This window comes from Falco biarmicus, chromosome 5 (genome assembly GCF_023638135.1).
Source record: "Falco biarmicus isolate bFalBia1 chromosome 5, bFalBia1.pri, whole genome shotgun sequence".
Classification (NCBI taxonomy): domain Eukaryota; kingdom Metazoa; phylum Chordata; class Aves; order Falconiformes; family Falconidae; genus Falco; species Falco biarmicus.
The window spans coordinates 42,193,310-42,213,569 of NC_079292.1; the positions used below are offsets into that span (position 1 = coordinate 42,193,310).

General features: G+C 40.0%; 2 protein-coding genes across 8 annotated transcripts in view; one reads left to right on the forward strand and one right to left on the reverse strand.

Annotated features, from left to right (window-relative positions):
- Positions 1-6,859, reverse strand: part of PPHLN1 (periphilin 1) — a 70,505-nt gene extending 63,646 nt beyond the window's left edge. For all 4 annotated transcript variants that reach the window (XM_056338893.1, XM_056338894.1, XM_056338892.1 and 1 more), the window contains exons 1-2: positions 6,744-6,859; positions 481-528 (exon numbers count right to left, since the gene is read on the reverse strand). In XM_056338893.1, the coding sequence (XP_056194868.1) occupies position 481 (1 nt within the window). In that variant the 5' untranslated portion in view covers positions 482-528; positions 6,744-6,859. The remainder of the gene's footprint in view (positions 1-480; positions 529-6,743) is intronic.
- A 44-nt stretch (positions 6,860-6,903) lies between these two features.
- Positions 6,904-19,569, forward strand: ZCRB1 (zinc finger CCHC-type and RNA binding motif containing 1). 4 transcript variants are annotated; one of them, XM_056338896.1, is made up of 9 exons: positions 6,909-7,049; positions 12,065-12,152; positions 12,324-12,352; positions 15,365-15,398; positions 15,558-15,669; positions 15,749-15,856; positions 17,265-17,374; positions 17,475-17,550; positions 18,889-19,569. In XM_056338896.1, the coding sequence occupies exons 3-9, from the start codon at positions 12,337-12,339 to the stop codon at positions 19,018-19,020; spliced, it is 588 nt and encodes a 195-aa protein (XP_056194871.1). In that variant the 5' UTR covers positions 6,909-7,049; positions 12,065-12,152; positions 12,324-12,336; the 3' UTR covers positions 19,021-19,569. The 4 variants fall into 4 exon arrangements, with proteins under 4 accessions (XP_056194872.1, XP_056194870.1, XP_056194871.1 ...); XM_056338895.1 differs by lacking the exon at positions 15,365-15,398 and having other exon boundaries at positions 6,905-7,049; XM_056338897.1 differs by lacking the exons at positions 15,365-15,398; positions 15,749-15,856 and having other exon boundaries at positions 6,904-7,049.
- The last annotated feature ends 691 nt before the right edge of the window (positions 19,570-20,260 follow it).

A 20,260-nucleotide genomic window follows, 5' to 3' on the forward strand; every position in this document is an offset into this window, starting at 1 on the left:
AAAATTTCTCTTTCCAGAGAAAGGTAGCTTTCAAAGTCAAAATTAGTAACAAAATACAGGTGAAAACAAACCATGACCACAAGAGCTTCTAGTCATGCTATGTTAGTCAACACAAACTTGAGGAAGTGAAACCTTTTGGATGATTGTAAAGGTGACAAATTATTATATTATACATTGTTGAAAATAGATAAGAAATTGCTAGAATTATATTTTTCAAAGTTTCCCTTCTCAATGCTATATCTAGCTATTAAAAATAATAAGAAAAAGAAACAGTGGGACGTATTCAGAAGAAGAAATACATAACATTGTATCTACTTTCACAAAATAAAAAAACTGAACTGGAAATAGGCTTATGAGGCTATATAAAAATATTATCGGTATAAAGAATCAACATGAAAAAAGGGTTTACTAACTACAAACAGCACAGCACTATGTCAGATAAATACTTCTGTGAAAAATAATGAACACTCACATACTTACTTTTCTGTCAGTTTTAGCAAGTCTGCTTCTGAAGATCCATTCGGTTACCTACAAAAAAGGGAAGAAATGGAAGTTAGCAAAAAATGCATATATATTCATATGTACCTTTTTTCTTTCAAGTAAACCAGACCCTTAAAAATCTGTCTTTCGACTGATTGTCCCCATAATCTGTCTGAATTAGTACAGAGTAACTCACTACCTTCAATTAAGAAAGAATAAGAACGACTCAGCTGAATTCACAGTATCAAAAAACTTCCTGCGACAAACTAGTACAGATACAGCACTTTCCTAATAAATTCCAGAGCCCTCTTTCCCTTTTATCATCTCTTACTATCTCAAGTCTCAGTTTTTCTTCTGTGTGTTAGCAAAAGCTTTTGGAAACTACTGTAAGTGCTTTCTTAAAAACAGTCAGACAAATATTTAATATAGTCCCTTAAATTAGATTTATTTAACTGTCTTTCAAATTCATTAAGTAGAGAAAAGTAAGACTCAGTTGGATATGATGAGAAGTTAATGAAAAGTTTGATTTAACAAATGCTTTTCCTTTGGTAGGTCTTTATGTTCAGAGATTTCGACACTACCACTGGTACAAACGAACCACAGCATCTTCTTAAAACACTGTTGCATTTTATAACAGATCGTAAGTACATTCCACAACAAGAAACATTCCATATCAATCTAGCTCGAGATTATAAACCAAAAGCAGACTAAACCAACAGTTTGGCTGGTCCTGGTTTTGGTAAGAACAAGAGCTAGAGGGTCTATAGCCCTCTCTAGTGCATTCCATGTAACAGTTGCTAATTCTGAAACCATTGCTCATATTTGTTAGTCATGTATATCCATCAGAAGCACCTTCCTGGCAGTTTCACAGTAACTGCCTCAACTTTTCTTCATTCTCTTACTTCGGGGACTTTTGCTAAAGCCTTAAAAAATCACACCGGAGGCTACACATGCATTAACTGTTCTTAGGCCAACACTGTGCCCTCCTTCCCACTTCACTGGGAGAGTGCTCTATCTGCTCCAAACTGTCCCCACAAACCTTTTCTTTGTACCTAGAACAGTACCTGAATACTCCTGTGTTTCACATGTACTGGAAGGGACAGAATTAGATGAGGCATGACAAAATTATCACACTGGAACAGCATAATGGGCTCTTTATCAAGTTTTGCATCTAGACCCTCATGCCCCAAGGCAGACCATTCCTTCTGTCCATACCTGCCCACAGATGGAGAGCACCTGAGCATCCCATGGCACCTGCTCCCATCCCTGCCCATCCACTCCTCACGCACACACAGACTTTGGTACCTGATGGCAAGCCTCGCTCAGTTTTTAGACCAACAGCAAATATAAGAAGCTGGATTCAGATGAGATACTCAAGTAGGTGTTTTTGCATTTTGACACAGCAGTGTCCATGCCCTGCTGTCTGCAGCAGTTAATGAAATTGTTAACTGAACAGAATGCTCAAAAAGCAACACGTTTCAGGTAAGTGCCACTGAAGCTAAGTGCAAGCTTGCATGCACATCATGCTGCTGTCAGTCAAACCACCTCCAACATGCCAACACACATTACTGGCAGCAGACACTGACATTCACGTACACACTTGTAGAAGAATGGCTGCAGAAGCGTGGCCATAGAATCCCTAAAGATCTGCACAATCCAGGCCTGGAATTAGAATAGGCCTGTAATTAGAATTGTGCTGAAGTTAACAAGAAAGTGGCCTTGATCTATTCTTGAATCCTGAGACTAAGTAACTTTGTTGTACTAACAGGCCATGGCTGTAACAAGCTGCAGCTGTTAGGGAAGACAGGTGCAAGGCCAAGGGAGATAGGGAGCGGAATGGGAATAAAGGGAGTAGCAAACCGCAAGGCTAAAACATAGCTAACGCAAATAGCTGCATGGATAGAATGCTTGTTCTAATCATGATAATTAGTGGTGTGAGAGCAGTGCACACTTAGGGGCTAATAACCAATTATATGTTTACTTTGGGAACATGCTTGTGTATTGAGGCTATATAAGAAGTGTTAGAAGCCAATAAAGATGAGCAAGATGCATAACTCATATGGAGTAATTTCTTGACTCCGGCGGACCCCTCTCCCAACACACACTCTGTTACACTGTCAGGCAGCAAGGCTGATAAAAACACTCCTATTTTTATCACTGTTGATGGATCTCACTGAAACTAGTACGGATTATCACCAGTACTTTGACAAAACAAAAACATAAGCTGGAAAATAAGCCGAGATACACTATCACAAAAGTCAACAGGCTGAACAAAAAAATACAATCTCAGAAATTAGAATACTTTGCATTTAGAGGAATGAAATTAAGAAAGTTAGAGTCAACTATCAAGTACATTGCTTAAAATGCTGGTAAGGAAAATAAGTTAAGAGGAGACCAAATTTATATAGTAGACTAAATGGGCAAATTTGAGCTGGGACCAAGGAGAGAAAGTAAGGATGCACCTGAAAATACCAGAAGACACCCCACCCCCCCCAAAAAAAGGGGACGGGATGGGGGACGATCAAACAACCTAAACATTTAAAGGGAGGAAAATGCATTTTGCAGCACCTTGAGCACATTTCATCTGTTACTACAGAAAACAAATCCCATTTCTTACATGATGTGACCTAAAGTTATCAGCTTTAGTAACAACCATGAAAAAACTAAACTCTTTGGATCAATATGAGAAGATTCTATTAACAAGGATTCAAGAAATCAGACCTCAAGTTTACTACACTCTGTTTAGATGCATCTATTCTCTCTGTACAGTTATTCTAAAAAGATTTAAAAAAATAATCTGTTTTTGTTTCACACCTACCACCACTGTCACTCATATTGACTATTTTCTATTAGTATATACAGCAAAAGTAGTTAATATTTCTTTAATATCATAACATGTAATCACTTGCTGTATTAAACAACTTCTTCCTACTTTTGATCAGAGGTGACTGTTTTCCCCAAAACAAGGTCTTAATTTTGTCAAATAATGACACTCCAGCACATGCAAAAGCCATTCTATTAATGGAGTACAAGCTGCTCCACTGTGGCCAGCTGCCAACAATGGCTTTGCTCCGATTATCACAGCACTATGCCTTGCTCTATGCTAGTATAACTGATGCAATACAAAAAGGGCTTCATCCTCAAGCCCTTAGGTCACTTAAACTTTAGATTTTTTGCACAACTGGGTTCTCCTTATCAGTCATTAATTTCTTATTCTTTTTCTTTCTGAATAATGTATGCTAAAAAAAAATAATCCCTGATATGAAAGCACTCCAGTATTCCACAGGATTATGTACACCATTCTTGTCTGTTTGCACACACTTGAGACATACATTTTCATCACAGCTAGAAATATCTACCTCTCCAGGATTCACAATTTTCCAGCATGTGCCATCAACCTTCAGCAGAATCTACCTTTTTGTTTCAAAAACATACAGCTTTCTAATCTAAACGGCTACATCTTGCCATACGTGAACAAAGCACAAAAACAAGCCAGTGCTGTAAATGCAGAGGCAAGCAGCTGCAGTATCTCTGATGCTACTGGGATATATCTGGTTTTACACTGTTACTTTGACAAATGGCAGAGATTGACAAGTGTCAGCCAATTCTGTCTCTCCTCTGCTTTGGAAAACTCTCAAAAAAACCCACAAAAAACTTAAGACACTTTTGTATGAGTAAGACCTAGAAGAGATGCTTAGAGAATTGTAACACTAGAAATATCATGGCCAACTTTGCAACAGTTCTGCTTTGAGGACATAAAGACAAACAGAAAACACCACTCTTCCTTCCAACCATTAGAATCCGTATTTGATAGTTGATGCCAAAACAGCACAGAGTAACTGCTCAGAGACGAATTTTGTCTTTAAGCAGCAAAGGTATTTATTTCATGCAACGTTGGGGAGCTAGCCAGTTCGCACCGGATAAACTAGCTCCAAAGTTTTCAGTGAAAAGTTAGGTATTTTATAGTTTTCATAAGAGGTTACAACATCTTACATACATATTCATTTGATTTTGACACCTAATCATTCTGTTCATAATAGGTGGGATCTAGGTGGAGTAAACCTTTCAACTTTCTTTGTTCAACGATTTCCTGACTGTGGTCCCCTTTACCTCCTTCAGATGCCCACCTTATCTTTTCTAATTATTCAGAGTATATTCCTTTAACATTGTCAGTGGAACCTTTTCTAATTATTCAGAGTACATTCCTTTCTCAACACAAACAGAGCATCACCCAGAGCATTGTACCAAACTCATCCTGACCAATCTTTTTAACACCTTGCTCTGTTTCATAGTGCTTCAAAGATATCCCAGTATGTCTTACCTAGACAAGGCAAAACAGATAAAACTGAGTTTGGGGTAAAAAAAAAAAAAAAAAAAAAAAGTAACTTTCTTCTCCTGCCCCCATACTTGGAACAGGCAGATAACACCAAACATAGTCCTCTACTGGTAAGACGAAAAAACAGAAGTGTAAAAGCAGAAGGAAAAATCCATCATAACAGTACATAAAATACTGCAAGGGAGGCATTGAAGAAAAAACAAGGATTCAAAGAGAATCTGTCTCTTCCTAACAACAAATATTAGACTATAAGATTTTCAAAAGAAATAGAAGCATGACTGCTATGAGTGAAGCCATATTCAACCCATATACCAAATAACCTGAAGGAAAAGGCTTTCTTCCAATCCTTCCTGACCTGTTCACAATAATTTTGACTTAAAATCAAAAAAAAAAAAAAGGAAAAAATATTATTTAAAAGAGATCTGACCATAAAAGTCAAATTAACTCCCACCTCAAAAGGGAAAAAAGCTAGAAATGTATAAGCTGAATAAAATTATTCACAACAGCAGTATTCTCATGAGGATTTACAATCTCACCGGTTCAGTTTTCTTACCACATCATTTTAATATATCGCAGCAACAGGAATGGAGGCAACACATTGAGGGCTATATTAATACAATGACTGATATATTAGCACTTATCTTTGCCTGAACACCTGCAGTTACCAACGTCCTGTCCTTCATCAGCATCAATGCCATGATTCTAAGACCAGGCTGTGATGGGGCTGCTACACTAGCAGTGTCAATGCAAACAACTGTATGGATCACTGCCTCCACTGTGACTTTCCATCTTGCAGCACAAACATTTTGACAACAAAATACATCAGCTCACTGTACTGTTGTCATAATGGGTCAAAACTGCAATGCTTTCAATATTTACACTTTAAAGTACCAACCAACTGAATATTTCATCCAGGGAAGCTACTGTATCAAACTCTATTCATTGCCTGTACAGGTTCTATGGGTTTCTACATCTTTTTGTGTATTTCTGACAAAGTCTTTGTTCCCTTTAAGTCCCAGACACCTGAGATAAAAAATTATTACAAAACTATGCGTGAAAACTAATGCATGTACACAGAATACTTAAGGAGTATGAGTGAGAACAAAGAACCATGGAAAACAGACTTAAAAGCATTTGAATACTAATAACTTCACGTATATTCCGGGACACACTATTGTTAAGCTAAACAAGAATATTAATTCTAGTACTTTGGAGGAAATCAGCTAAATTACACGCGTCTTACTCATCCCTCTACAAACACAAGGATACTGATGCTGCACCATCATACCCACAAGACACCTCACAGAAAGTTTTTACAATGGGATTTATACAGTCTTTAAAGATTCATTACCAATTATTAAAGTCTGAAATAATTCTCAGAAGTATGCACAAGTAGGAGCATCCTTCCTTTCAAAACAAAAACACAGATTAAACTGAAAATCAAAATATTCTGACGCGCATGGGTTTTAAAAAGGATTAAAAGACAAAGTTTGCAGAAGCCACCCTCGGTGCTGCCGCCGCAGCCGCCTGCCCAGAGACAACCCTGCCCAGTCCTCCTGTCCCGCCACTTCCATTCACCCCAGCTTCTGAGAAACCCGGGTAAGCCAAGGGTCCCGCCCCACGACAGGGGCTCCCCGCAGGTGCAGGCACTGGGAAGCCGCTTCCGAAGCCCCCCCCGCCCCGGGTGCCGTCTCTCAGGACGGGCCTCACAGACGCTGGCGCGACCCTCCGAGCACAGGGCGGCCCCTCGCAAGCAGGGCGAGGCGCGGCTGGAGGGGAAGGCAGGCCCCCAGGCGCCCCGCAACGCCAGCCGCCGCGCAAGGCAGCCGAGCGGAAACCCGCCGCCCGCGGGCCGAAGCGGAGGGCCACGCGATCGCCTCTGACAGGACGAAGTGCCAGTGGGGGGAGGGCAGCCCCCACCACTCACCCGCCTCCCCCTCTCGCTCCCGCGGCGCGGCACGCAGCTCCCCGGGCCAGCGCCGAGCCTCCTCCCGCCGCTTCCGGCGCTCCGCAGACGTCAGCGGAAACGCCCGCCCTCCTCCCACCATTGCCACCGCCTATTGGCCGGGAACGGTGCGGGCCGCCGCGCGTCGGCAGCAGAGCGCCGCCGTGCCGGGAGGGCGGCTGGGGCGGCGCCGCGGGAGCGGTGTGTCGCGTCCTGCCGGGGCCTGCGCGGATGCCGCGATCGCGTCGCGCCATGGGAGCCCGCGCGGGCTGAGTCCTGCCGTGACGGGTAGGCCGGGGCGGCTGGCTAGGCCGCTACGGGGCAGGGGTGGGGGAGTAGGCCCGGGAGCAGGTGTGGGGGTGGGTCCGCTCCGCCCCGCCCCGCCGCCACGGTTCGGTGGCGGCCGGAGCGGGGGCGCCGCGGGCGGCAGGAGCGCTGGTTCGCACCTGGGGCGGCTGCTCGCCTCGCTTCTGGGTTTTGTGTGTGTAGGAGGGGCTCCGGTGCCGGGGAAGCCGCGGTTTGGCTTCGGGCGGCAGCTGGGCAGAGCGAAGGAAGGAGCGGGCGGGGGCCGCGCTGCGGGGGGGGGGCGCAGCGTGACGTTACCGACAGCCCTCGGCTTCGGTGCGACGTGCGGGGGTTTCTGAGGAGCCTGTAGTTCTCTCGCCTCGATGTCGGTTTGCACATAGTGAGCTCTGAGATGGAATCGCTTGGCTCGGCGGGGGTTAGGAGGAAGGGCCGTCGCCAGGTGAGTTACCTGGGTCTGCCTCTCCTGGGTGAAGCTCGAGGTGAGGCCAGGTGCGGTGCAGCCGAGCAGCTCTTCTCACATCTTGACTACGCTGGAAATCCCTTTTAAAAGAAACTGGCGTTAAAGCTGTTAACGTAGCCCCGCTGGTGGTCTGGGAGCCCAACCTTACCGTCCCGAAGGTTTTGTAGTAACATTAGTATATGGGAGTAGTTTGATTCAAGCCCCGAGTCCTTTGTATACATCTTTGGCTTTGGCGGATTGAAAGATTCTTGTACTCTTTCTGCTGATAGCACCAACTTTATTTACCAATATCTGATCCTGATTAATATTTGCCTTGAACTATTTAATTGACTACATAGAGATAAAACAGAACATGCTCTGACAACTTTTTACAGGCCCCTTGTGCAGGCTAGCAAGTGGTTAGTACCCATGTCTGGGACCAAGGAGAACATGAGTTCGGTTTCCTCTACTACAGATTATAAGCTTGAGCCAATCTCCCACCACAACTAATGGTTTGTTGATTTGGGTCTAAACTCTGTTGATACCGTTAAGTCAGAAATAAAATAGGGTGTTTCAAGGATCAAGATAGAAGAACTCAAATTGGTTGGCCTGAGTGAGCCCGTCTTGAGTAACTCACAGGTCATTTACACATGCTGTAAATGATTAAATCACAAAACTGACCTTGCTACTGTGCACTTAAAAACAGACACAGAACTTCGTGCTTGAGTTAAGATGTTGATGTTAAGTTATGAAAGTATCAGTACATTCAGACTCCACTTGATGCTTCAGAGGCATCTGAACTATTTTGGTGGTGCCCTCATATGTTCTAGAACATTGTAGAAAAGCCAGTTACTGAAATTAATCGGTCTTCTCAACATGAGTGATAGATGCCACACTAAGCACATTGGATTCAAGGAAAACATACTTGTGTACCAAATATATTTTACAGGAGACTTAATACTGACAGATGTCTCTTGTCAAGGAATGGCTTCTTTTAGTTCAAGTTGTTAGAAAAGACGAAAAAGATTGAATTCAAGAAGTCATCGTAATGGGAGACAACTCCATCCTGAAAGTTAATATGTGAAAATGATAAATGAAGAAGGCGTTAATATTACAGAGAGGCTATTACATTAATGGGAGTTGTGTTCAGCCCCACGGAGGTAATTTACAGGCTCCAGCTGATGCTTTACAGCTAAGTAACCACGATAATACTTTGAAGATCAGGGAAGCCCCGTAAAAGTATTCAATATTAAACAGAAATGGTTTTGATTTGTTGGAGACCTCTAGCACGGTATAGAAGTCAGCTTGTACGTGAATCTCGGTTGAGACCCCTGCACCAAGTAGAAAGCTCAAATGTTGTTGTTGGGGGTTTTTTTTGAGGGGGGAGGGGGTGGGTGGGTTTTGTTTTGGTTTTTTTTTGTCAGCCTGTGAAGTGAAAATCTATAGAGCATAGAGACTGGTGATCAAGAGGAAAGAACGGGATGAAAATGTTAAACTTGTATCAGACAGTTCTGTGAAGGACTCTGAGCCTTGTAATGATGAGCCTCTGGATGAGATATGTCTCATCTGGAGAGTTAGCTTAAAGCTGGAACTGTCATTTTTTACACACACGCACAACTAGAAAATGTCAGACCAATAAATGTGAAGCTGATGTGGCAAGGTTGGTATCCATAAATGAAGGGGCAGGGGGGGGAGAAAGCTATTGTTCATATGGTATTGGCATTGGTAATCCCCCAGGGGCTTTGTGGTGGTTTAGAAAAAAAGAAAAAGACTAACAGATTGGTTATATCAAAGTGAAAATTGACATTTGATGTTTTGTTAAGGTTTATAGTGTGGGAAGAATTGTGCTAGTAGCTGGATCTAAAATTGCATTTATACCACTGTATTCGCAACAGGTAACCAGAAATCTGCATTCTAACTTGCTCAAGCTTTGTTTTTTAATGTCCTGCAGAAGACTTAGTAAGGATGACCAGACTTTTAAGTAGATAGAGGAATGACCCAAATGCTGACATTATGCAAACCTGTCAGTATCTGCTGGCTTAAATAAGATATTTATAAACCATCCCAATGACCCCTTAGTATTTGGAAGAGGAAGTTTTCCTGCAGATATGGGGAAATATTTTTTCCTGGAGTGGTAAATCTGAACCTCTGTGATCTTGAACATGAGCATAGTGACAGCCTTACAGTTACTGTACTTCCTCTTTTATTAAAATTGTGCCTGTCTGGCAAGGCAGACATTAAAAGTAAGAAATCCAGGCACAATAGTCCTAACAATACAAATAGCTAAGACTCTTGGGGCAGTTGGAGCAGCAAAGCTGTTTTGCTCAAGTTTGTCCAGGGAACTAGAAACAAAGCTCAATCTCAGCTGTATGGCAGCCAGCGCTCCAGGCTGCAACTCTTTCAGCTTGCTTCTGGAAAAAGTAGCATGCAGCTGAAAATGGCACTTCTGTAGCTTTTATTCATTAATCATCTCCTATCAACTGAGCTATTAGGCCTCTAGTGATCTTCACATGACACATCACCTTCTCTCTGGAGGTTTGCACTGTGGTGGTGTGGAACAAGCTGACTGCTCTCCAGTCATGCAGTTCTCCCTGGTGTGTGTTCATCTGCTTGGCCTCTTGTTACAAGGTGCTCTAGCTTCTCTTGTCTTTTAGGCAGAGTTAAATTGCGATCTGTAGCCGTGTGCTGTTTTCTCCTTTGCTGTTCTAATATATTAGCACTGGCAGCACACCATAATGCAGAGCTAAGGCAGCTCTTACAGAGTCCTTTGTATCCACTGTACATCTGGATAACTGCACTTCGGGCCATCTATTCGCGTGGCATGTTGCCAAGTCAGTCTGGTTAGCCCTGTCAAGGATGCTGATGCCAAGCAGCAAGGAATTCGGGATAATTAATCCAGTCTGCGTAACACCAGATGCAATGTGTGGGCTTTATTGCAGATTTATTCTGTTTTCATTTGCTTAACCTTTATGTTGCCATTTCTGCTTGTGCCAAAAACCAGTCTCTGAACATGGAAAACCTCAAAATTCAATCACTTGGAAACTGCCACTCAAATGAATTGTGATACAGTAAGCATGTCAGGAAGGAGAAGCAAAACACTTGGATAATCAGTGTCTACTGGGAATATCAAGTCTTCAGATGACTGAATCATGAAATGCCAGAAAATAACCACAGCCGGATTAGAGTGTGATATTAGTTACTTCATTGGCACTTGGCCAAGCAATCTGTTCAGACTCACTACCCGAAAAGTCCCCTAAGAAACTGTGTACTATGACAGATGTTGGGGTTTTTTTAATACTGCAGTTTCTTTTATCTCTTTATCAGCATTTGTCTGCATTTTTTAAATGAGGTGGTCTTGCTGAAGAAATGGCTTGATTGGCAGTTAGCAATCAGCTAGAGGTGCCAAGAGGCAGGAATAAGGCTGCAGGAAACTGGATAGGGAGGTAGTAATTGGACTGTGTAGGGAGCAGTTTTGTTTTACTGTTTGGTGTGCCCTCTCATAAGGGCTGTGCTTTATTCTGATCTTAAATTTTACTGGCTTAGCTCTTGGACTGAGCCACGGCTACACAGTGGATCAAAGGGAAGAAGTGTTTTGCACAGACTTTAGCACGACTTAAAATTTTGGGAAACATCCAAACATGAAGAAAAACATAGACTGTTCTTTTTCAAGTTAGTTCAGTTGCTCTACTCTTCACCTAGTATTAGATGATGTGTATGCAGTTATAATAGTGGTTTTGAATTGATTCATTGTTTCCAGACATACTTAGTTCCAAGGGCTTAAAAGAGATTGGAAATGAACCTGGCTTTGAGGTTTCCCTGGTTCCTGTGAGTACAGAGCTTCTTAATCAGGAGGAGGTGGGGGAGCGTCTCTAGGGGAGGTGCTGTCCATGATCAGCTCTGGACACTTGCAGGTCCACAGCAGTGTAGAAGCTTGACAGCTTGAGCAATAAATGCAAGAGGAAATGCTTGCTCCTTTAGCATCTTAGATATATTTCAAAGTCAATATAGTAGCTCCCCTCCCTGCCCCACCGATAATTAGGACTCTGTGTTAGGGAAGCTTCTCCAGCCCCACCCCCTACCCCCAAAACAATCGTGATTTAATTTGTGTTGGATGCAGCTGAACTGAAATATGTATAAAGAATCAGGTCATGCAGGTACTTGAACAAAGGTTAATAATTTCACATATTGGCCATAATGTTTAATAAGTGGACATTACTTGCTTCTTTCTGGTCCTAAGCCTTTCTTTACTGCACAAATCAACAGAGGTTTATTTTAAGTACACTATCTTGTCTGTTTTTTCATGACTTAGAAATTGATTTGCATACAGCAAAAATCTGCTTTGGATCCAGGGAAGGAAGAAGGAATGTATGTCTTCTGTAGCACGTGAAGGCAAACCTAATTTCATGTAAAATGTTGAAAGGGAAATGAAAGCTGTGCTTTCCTGGAACTTTATCATGACTGTCTGGGCTAGGTTTGAAAAACAACTTAAAAAAAATCTTGCAACTTTTTTAATGGATTTATCTGACTACAGTTTAACTCTTCTCTCTTCTTTCATCAGAAAAATGAGTGGTGGGTTGGCACCAAGCAAAAGCACGGTGTATGTGTCCAATTTACCCTTTGCTTTGACAAACAACGATCTGTACAGGGTAAGTTTTTAAGAACTGCATTGTTCAGATTAAACTCGTTGACAACAATTTTGAGCGTAAATATAATCCTGATCTATATCTTTTACTTAGAAAAATTTGTCATGATAAATTTATTACTAATGAAGTGCAATTGTTTATTGCTAAATCTTTTTATTTTATTTTATATTTCAGATATTTTCAAAGTATGGGAAAGTTGTCAAGTAAGTGACCTGATATGGCCTGCTGTTTTTGTAGCTTTCATTTTAAATGTTTAATGTCTTTGCTTCACTTGAAAGTCTTACGCTTTTTATAATTTCAGTATGAATTTAGAACTGTATTGAAGGTCCTGTTCGTTTTTAATAAAGTATAGATTGATTTTAACAACTGGAAGTTCTTGCAGTTACACACGTAATGTAAGAATATTTGTGTTGTGTATAGGTTTTATTAACTGGTTCTTAAGAGCAAGTGGAATGTTGTTATATACCGATCATCTTTTCTCTGAAATAGCTGAAATAATATTCTCCTGGTAAGTGTTGTTCCCCTTCTCCTGAACACCACCTGGGACACAAGTTGATAAGTGTAAAAGTGGGAGCTTCTACTTATATGAACTAGGTGTCACAATTCCCACAGACATTTCCCCCAACTGCAATGTATGATTCCTCTATTTGTGGTTCCAGAAGGACTTGCTATTGTGATTGCTTAGTGTTACATTTAAGATGAGATGTAAGGCTGCATAGTAATGGCTTTTAGTGTTTGAATATTCATGAACAATACCTGTGAATACCTGCTTCTGTTCAAATGATAGAAACAAATGCCACAGTAAGGAATTTGCTGTTGTGTTTTGTTTCTTTAGTTTTCTAACTGGTCAGAATAACAAGACTCAATGCTTCAGTTTTTAACCCTACACCAGCAAATAGCTACTCTTAACTTCTAGTAGCTGCTGTAATAATCTGAGATACAGAGCTAAATTTGAAGTCTCAGGAGTGTGTTTCAGGTGACAAATAGCAGGAAAAGCCAAACTGCAGTTTTTAAAAAAAATATTTTTTAAATTGACTGAGAGGAAAACCTTTATGTAGGGTTCTGCGCAGACATGCAGTTACCAATACAACTAAGCACCTACAGTCTCTATTGTTTCCAGCAGTTGATTGCTGAACTACCGATTTAGAAATTTCCTGAGCAAAAGTTGTAGTAACACTGGTGTTAACACATCGAGGGGCTTGTCCTCCATAAACTTGACTCTTCTGACCTCCCTGCTATCATTTGGTAATATACATATATTTTGTGTGTTTGGGGGTAGGGGTCTCTTAATGTCTTGGTTTTTGAACTTCTTTGATAGGAGAATGGGAATTGTATGAAGTGTTGGCTGTATGATGCTTTGTTTATTTAAAATGTGTCGTAGCAGTGTTGTCTCTTCTTTTTTTCCTCTGTAAAAGTTTCTAGCATTTTATTTGCTTTTCTTTTGTAGTCATAGACAACAGAAAAAATCAGATGCCAGTGCAGAAGAAATCCTGTGCTGCATTCTGTGTGAAAGTAGCTAATTTAGAACTTGCAATTCTGTCTGTGCAATTACTGTTTTCCCCATCTATATATTGTTTTGCAAAAAATTCACTTACTGATACATAGTTTTTCCTGCCATTTTGTCCAGTCACTGCCAGAAGCTAAACCAAATGCAAAGAGTCACAGAATACCATGTGTAAAATACTACCATGATTTTTTTTCTTCTATCTAGCAAAACTTGTTTCCTGTTCACGCCTTTACAAGCTGACCCGACTATAAACAGTGCAGATACTGTGGGGTTCTACTGGTATTCTCATTTCACTGTGAAACTGAGGCTAACAAGGATCAGTTTTTCTATCTGGAGCTGGTTATTAATTCCCTAGAAAAATCTTTTGAAATATTAGCTTGATTTTTGTAATCTTTGTCCAGGGACTTTAAAACACTTTGCAGAAAGTTTTGCCATGCCATCTCGGTCAGGTTTAACTTAATGTAAATAAGCTTTCATAAACTTTTTTTTTTTTTGAGGTGTGTCTTGACTCAGCAAAATCATGCTGACTCTTCTTCAGCACTGCGTTTCTCAGCACAATATATCCTGACTATTATGATAGTTCATTTGTTCAGTCAGTTCGGTTTGTTCAGTGAGAAATCAAACTTTCTAGGGCTCCAAGAAGTTGCTGACTTTTAAAAAATTTGTCACACTTCTTTCTGTGCTTGTGTTATTAACTGGTACATTCAGTATCCCAATTAGAAGCCTGACAGTCATATTAGGATTCCATTGGAACTTTTGGAAGAGTGACTAGGTAAAAGAATTAGTACAATCATTCTAAAATCAGTTTTATTGACACTTCAACTCAATGCATCCAGTTGGACACGTTATTGTCCAAGAGGCTTTGGTGGAAAACCTGTTCTAATCTCTCTTTCTGTGCCTGTATTTGGGGGAAACTTGAGCTTTCTTTGCTGAGCTTTTATTTTATACAGTTTTTGCTGTGTAGGTCATCTGTTACTTATACAGGTTCTCTCGTAGGTCTTCTGCATCGAAGTAGAATTTGTGGTTTGTTTTTTTAACTGGCCTATTCCAACTTACAATTTTGGCTTGCCTTATGGCTGAACCTTGTTCTGCCCATGGTAGACACAGGGACGAGTTTATTCCCTACTTTTTAACATGTACTTTTATGTACATGCAGACATGTGGGGTTTTTTTAAGGACTAAATACAACTGACATTAAAAGAATTGAGTTAGTGTGGGTTCCTCCCTCCCTCCACCTTTACCTCTTATCATTCTTTTTCTTTGTTCCTTTGACTGGGCCTAGATCTGTCTTGAATTTCTTGATATGTTACTGGAGCTGTTAATTCCAATATTAGATTGAAGATTTAACTTCTTATGTCATGTAAAATAGCACATGCATCCATGTTCTGCTTGGATTTCAGCTGGAGATATTTGTAGAACAATACTGCATATACTTACTGTTTCCTATCATTAATCTGTTTAGTGGTTAGTCCTATATGAAGATAGTTTCTTAGTTTGGATGCAGTTGAACACACTTATGTTTTTCAGCAATGGTAATAATGGTAAGATTGGTCCTGAATTTTCATTTTACCTCCAGCATTTGTAGTTCCCTCCAGTTAAGTTGTCTGCAAACCTAGAGTATGTTTTCTGTTCTTCAGGTCATTCAAGGGAATAAAGAATGACACTAGCCCCAGAAAGACCCCGCATACTTTTTTTTTTTTTTTTTTAGATCATCTCCACTCTATGTGTAAGCACATGGCCAGGTTAGCTGTCCTTTGGATTTCTGTTTAGTGAGTCTTTCTGTTATTAAATATACTTATTCCATTTGCTGTATAACAAAGCTAAGATCCCACTGAGATTTTAAGAAAGAAATGTCTCTGAAGTAATTTTAGTGTATCAGTAATGTGGTTATATGTTTTCAGAGTTACTATTATGAAAGACAAAGACACCAGGAAGAGCAAAGGAGTCGCCTTTATTTTGTTTTTGGATAAAGAATCTGCACAAAACTGTTCTCGGGCACTTAATAACAAACAGGTAAACTGGAAAGTTGTCATGGCAGGAGGGTTGGGGGTAAGTCCCAAAATACTTACCTTTTTTTTCCAATTTGCTGTAGTTGTTTGGAAGAGTAATAAAAGCAAGTATTGCCATTGATAATGGAAGAGCAGCAGAATTCATTCGCAGGCGTAACTACTTTGATAAGTCTAAGTGTTACGAATGTGGGGTGAGTAAAACCAAGATTGAACTAATATTTTACATCTTTTGAGTGTTTTGGCTTAACCCCAGCCAGAAACTAAGGATCACACAGCTGCTTGCTTGCTCGCTCCCCCTGAAGTGGGATGCAAGGGAAGAGAATTGGAAGGGTAAAAGGGAGAAAACTGCTGGGTTGAGATAATAAGAGTTTAGTAATTGAAATAAAATAGTAATAATTGTAATTAAAAAAAAGTAATGAAAAGGAAAATAACAGAGAGGGAAATAAAACCCAAGAAAGACAGATGACGCAAATGAAAAAAATCGCTCACCACTAACTGACTGATAACACCGCCACCACCCCGCCAAATTCCCCCGTTTTGTTGCTGAGCATGATGTCATATGGTCTGGGATATCCCTTTGGTCAGTAGGGGTCAGCTGTCCCAGCTGTGCCTCCTCCCGGCTTCTTGTGTACCCTCAGTCTAATTGCTGGCAGGATAGTGTGAGGAGCAGAAAGCGCCTTGACTCTGTGTAAGCACTGCTCAGCAATAATTAAAACATCCCTGAATTCTCAATACTGTTTTCAGTAGCTCCATACTACTATGAAGAAAATTAACTCTACCCCAGCCAAAACCAGCACAGATTCTTAGCTTGATATTCCATTTGGCCATTGTTAATCCTGCCTGTGCTGTTAAATTAATTTTTTTCTGTTGCTATTACCAACTTGCGTAGCAGTTGTACCATTTTCAGGAATGGTAGTACCCCTTTTGTCTTTTATTTGGCATTTTAGATGTGGGGGGAAATATGTCCATGTAAATGCATGTAACATACTGATGAGCAGACAGTTCTGAGTATCCGTATAAATCTGTTTGAGAAGGAAAACGCCCTAACCTTTGCATCAAAATATCTGCTTTTTCTATATCTTTGGAAGTAAAATAAATATTGGAAACAACTGTTTTTGTACAGAAGTGTGTTCTAAGTTTTAGGCAGTTCCTTACTTTTCCTGAACATAGTAACATAGGAGATTGAGATTTGGATAGTATTCAGTGTCAAATACAAACTTGATTTATATTCATAACACATTTTTAGAACAAAAATGTTGATTCTTTCCTGTTTCTTAAACTGTTAATGCTGAGGTTTAAATCGTCTTGAACATAAACCGTACTGTAGTTAGTGTATTCAGCTATTGCAACAACCAAAGTAAATCTACTTTGCTTATAGCTTTTTCTCAATTTGCAGTTAAACATGCATATCACCACCGATCTCTTCGTTTCTATGGCAAGCTTATAGAGAAGAGTTTGTCTTCTGTGTGCTAATTTATCTTACTAATTGCTTCCATTTTTTTCCCCGTGAACTGTCTTACATTAACTTTCTTCATGATAGGTTTTAACATACAGTTGTTTGTAATGGTTTCTGTTAAGCAATATTTCTTTTTCTCAAAGGAAGCAGGACACTTAAGTTATGCTTGTCCTAAAAATATGCTAGGAGAGCGGGAGCCACCAAAAAAAAAAGAAAAGAAGAAGAGAAAGAAAATAGTTGAGCCAGAAGAAATGTATGTATATTTATTTACATGTCACTACCCCTTTTAGGAAGCTTTTTCATAATGAACACTTAAAGATCTATGTATTCTTCTCTCTCTCTGCACAATGAAGTGAGGAGGAAGAAGAAAGCGAAGAGGAAGGCGAAGACCCTGCCCTAGATAGCCTCAGCCAAGCCATAGCTTTTCAGGTACAAAATTGAAGCATTGCATAGTTATTATTCATTACTATCTAAATGCAACTCTACTTCCTTTTTAGCTGCTTTTCAAAAGCTCTGAGATACACCTGTAGGTCTCTCTGCTCTGTTGCACTCGGGGCGCTCTTGCCTGGCAGTAGTTGTTGACTATAGCCGGTTCCTTCGTATTGCAGGCATGTTCAGTGGTCCTTTTTTTTCTCTTGCCCCCTGCCCCGTTTCACTATTGCATTGTTTGTGCATAGCAGTTTTTTCTTTCCTTCAAGCTCCCTTGCTGTTTAGTTAGTTTCCTGTCATCACTGCTGTGATGCTCTAATATGTTTTTGGTCCACAAATCCGTCTTTACTCTGTTAACTGAGCAGCCAGAAAAAGTAATATATAAATAACAACGTACATCCTCTGCCGTCGTTCACTGAATATCCTGAAACAACATTTATTTCTGGAGCATTTCCTTTGCCTAATACAGTCCATCTCAGTCTCTAATAGACCTCTCAAAATATATTTAATGCAATTTTTTTTTAATAGTCTGACAGCTGTATTGCTATCTTTAATAATTCTTTAGAGGCTTTTGCTGTACTGCATAGAGCAAGCCTGACCTGCTGTTCAGGTTTCTTGGCTCCCTGGTCCTCAGCTGTCCCTTGTGTGCCCTGGCTTCCCTAGAAACGCTCAAAAGTTTTTAAGATAACTTTCTTCTAAATATGATTGTGATGAGTGCAAAACTTACACATTACGTAGTCAAAAAAAATGATGCAAATATGCAGAATTATCCTCCTCCACCCCCAGAAAATTCCAGTAGTAAAACCTATAAATGTAAACAAGCCAGGAAACATTTCCATTTCTCTTGTCATCCCGATATTTTTAACTGGGATAGTATGTTTCCCAGTAGAAATAGGAAGCATCTATTTAAACCTTTAGTTGAATAACTCTTACATCCCTGAAGACATTCATTCCCTGAATGAATGACTGCAAAAGACAACAGGTAGAAGACTTTTTAGTGGAACAAAGCTGATTCAGGAATGTCAGTTTAAAACATGATGCATTCTTTGCTTCAGATCTCAGTTGCTCTATAGTTCTGTAAGTCTGCCATGGGAAAGCCCTCTTTGAAAATAGAAGGTAGTCATGTGGCCTGCATTGGTGCCAAAAACTTACTGTTTGCATGTGAGAACTACTTCAAATGCACTAAAAAACATTTCTCATCACACAGTTTATCTGCAAATGAAAACAAACCCTTTGAATTCTTTAACTTATTAAATAATTCAATACACATTAATAATTAGCATTATTATTTGTAATTGTTCTTAATCCTAGCTAATACTTTTCCTTCTTTCATTGTAGCAAGCAAAAATTGAGGAAGAACAGCAAAGATGGACGCAGACTGCAGGGGAATCTTCAATTTCAGATGATTCAAAACGTCCACGGATTAAGAAAAGTGCTTATTTCAGTGATGAGGAAGAACTTAGTGATTGAAATAATACTGTTTTATATGCATATATGGTATATATAGTGTACAGATAACTTTGTAGCACTTTACAAAGTGTAATACAGGTTTTGTCTTGGTGTTGAAGACACTTAATGAAAATCACGTTGTAGTTCTACCCTGCCCTCTGAACCTCTGATCTTCTGATATCTCTCTCTCTCAAAACTTCACCTTTCAAGGCAGTTTCTTAAGAGAACTTGAGAGATGTGTTTCTACACTTACATCCAGAAAATTATCAGGGACAATGCTTCTTGCATTTAGTATCTAGACCCAGACCGTTGGAGTGAAATCTTTTGTAAGAGAATTTCCCATTTTTATTTTTTTTTCCTGAAAGGAGTTCCTCTTAGGATCACTGTTAACATCACTGATGGTTTATGTAGTGCTCTGTTTATTGCCTGTTTGGAAGCAGTGCTTTAGTAGTACTTCAGTAGTATATGAATCGTGTACTAGTTCTTCTGCATAGGGTTGAATTTCAGCCTTAAGCATTGTACTAGTCTTTTAATTCTTCATGCGTAATGTAATAAATTACTGTCATATCAGCTTGGTCTGTGAAATCATTTTAGACTAACAATACATCTATCTGATTCCCAAAAGGATATTAAGATGTTGATCTTCTGTCTTATGCACACATTTAGTAACTTGCTGTACATTTCATAGTACTATATAGCTTGTATACAATATAGACTTCATAGGAGATGCAAGTTAAAAGTGATGTGGTGATTAGTTCAGTCTTGAAACGTACTTGAAAAAATACTAAGGTTGATAGTTCTGTTGTTCTTGCATTAAAAATGAGAATGGCCGTATTGTTAAAAATGGGAATGTGCATATGTTCTAATATGCTCTGATCTGATATCGTAAGTCTCTTGCTGTAATAAGGGCTTATACTGCACTGTTTCTCCTGACTACAGTAAATATAGTTATGCACAGGATTTTAAATATATTTGTATCTAACATGGCTTACAGTTCTGTGTTCTCAGGCATCTGAACCTGCTGGCAAAATCCAAAAGGCACAGAGTTTCCTGTGTGCTTAGAAGTCAGTTTTCATGTATACTTTGAATTGTCATAGTCTCGAAGCAAAGCATGTTGGCACCTGGCTTGTGCCTAAAGCTGTTCAGATCTCTTAAATAGTGTCTCTGTCCTTAAATCTCTGTAGTGTTCTAGCCGTGTTCTCCTAAAAAGCCTCATAGACACATTAGGAAAACTGTACAAAGCCTTGCAGCAGTGATCGCT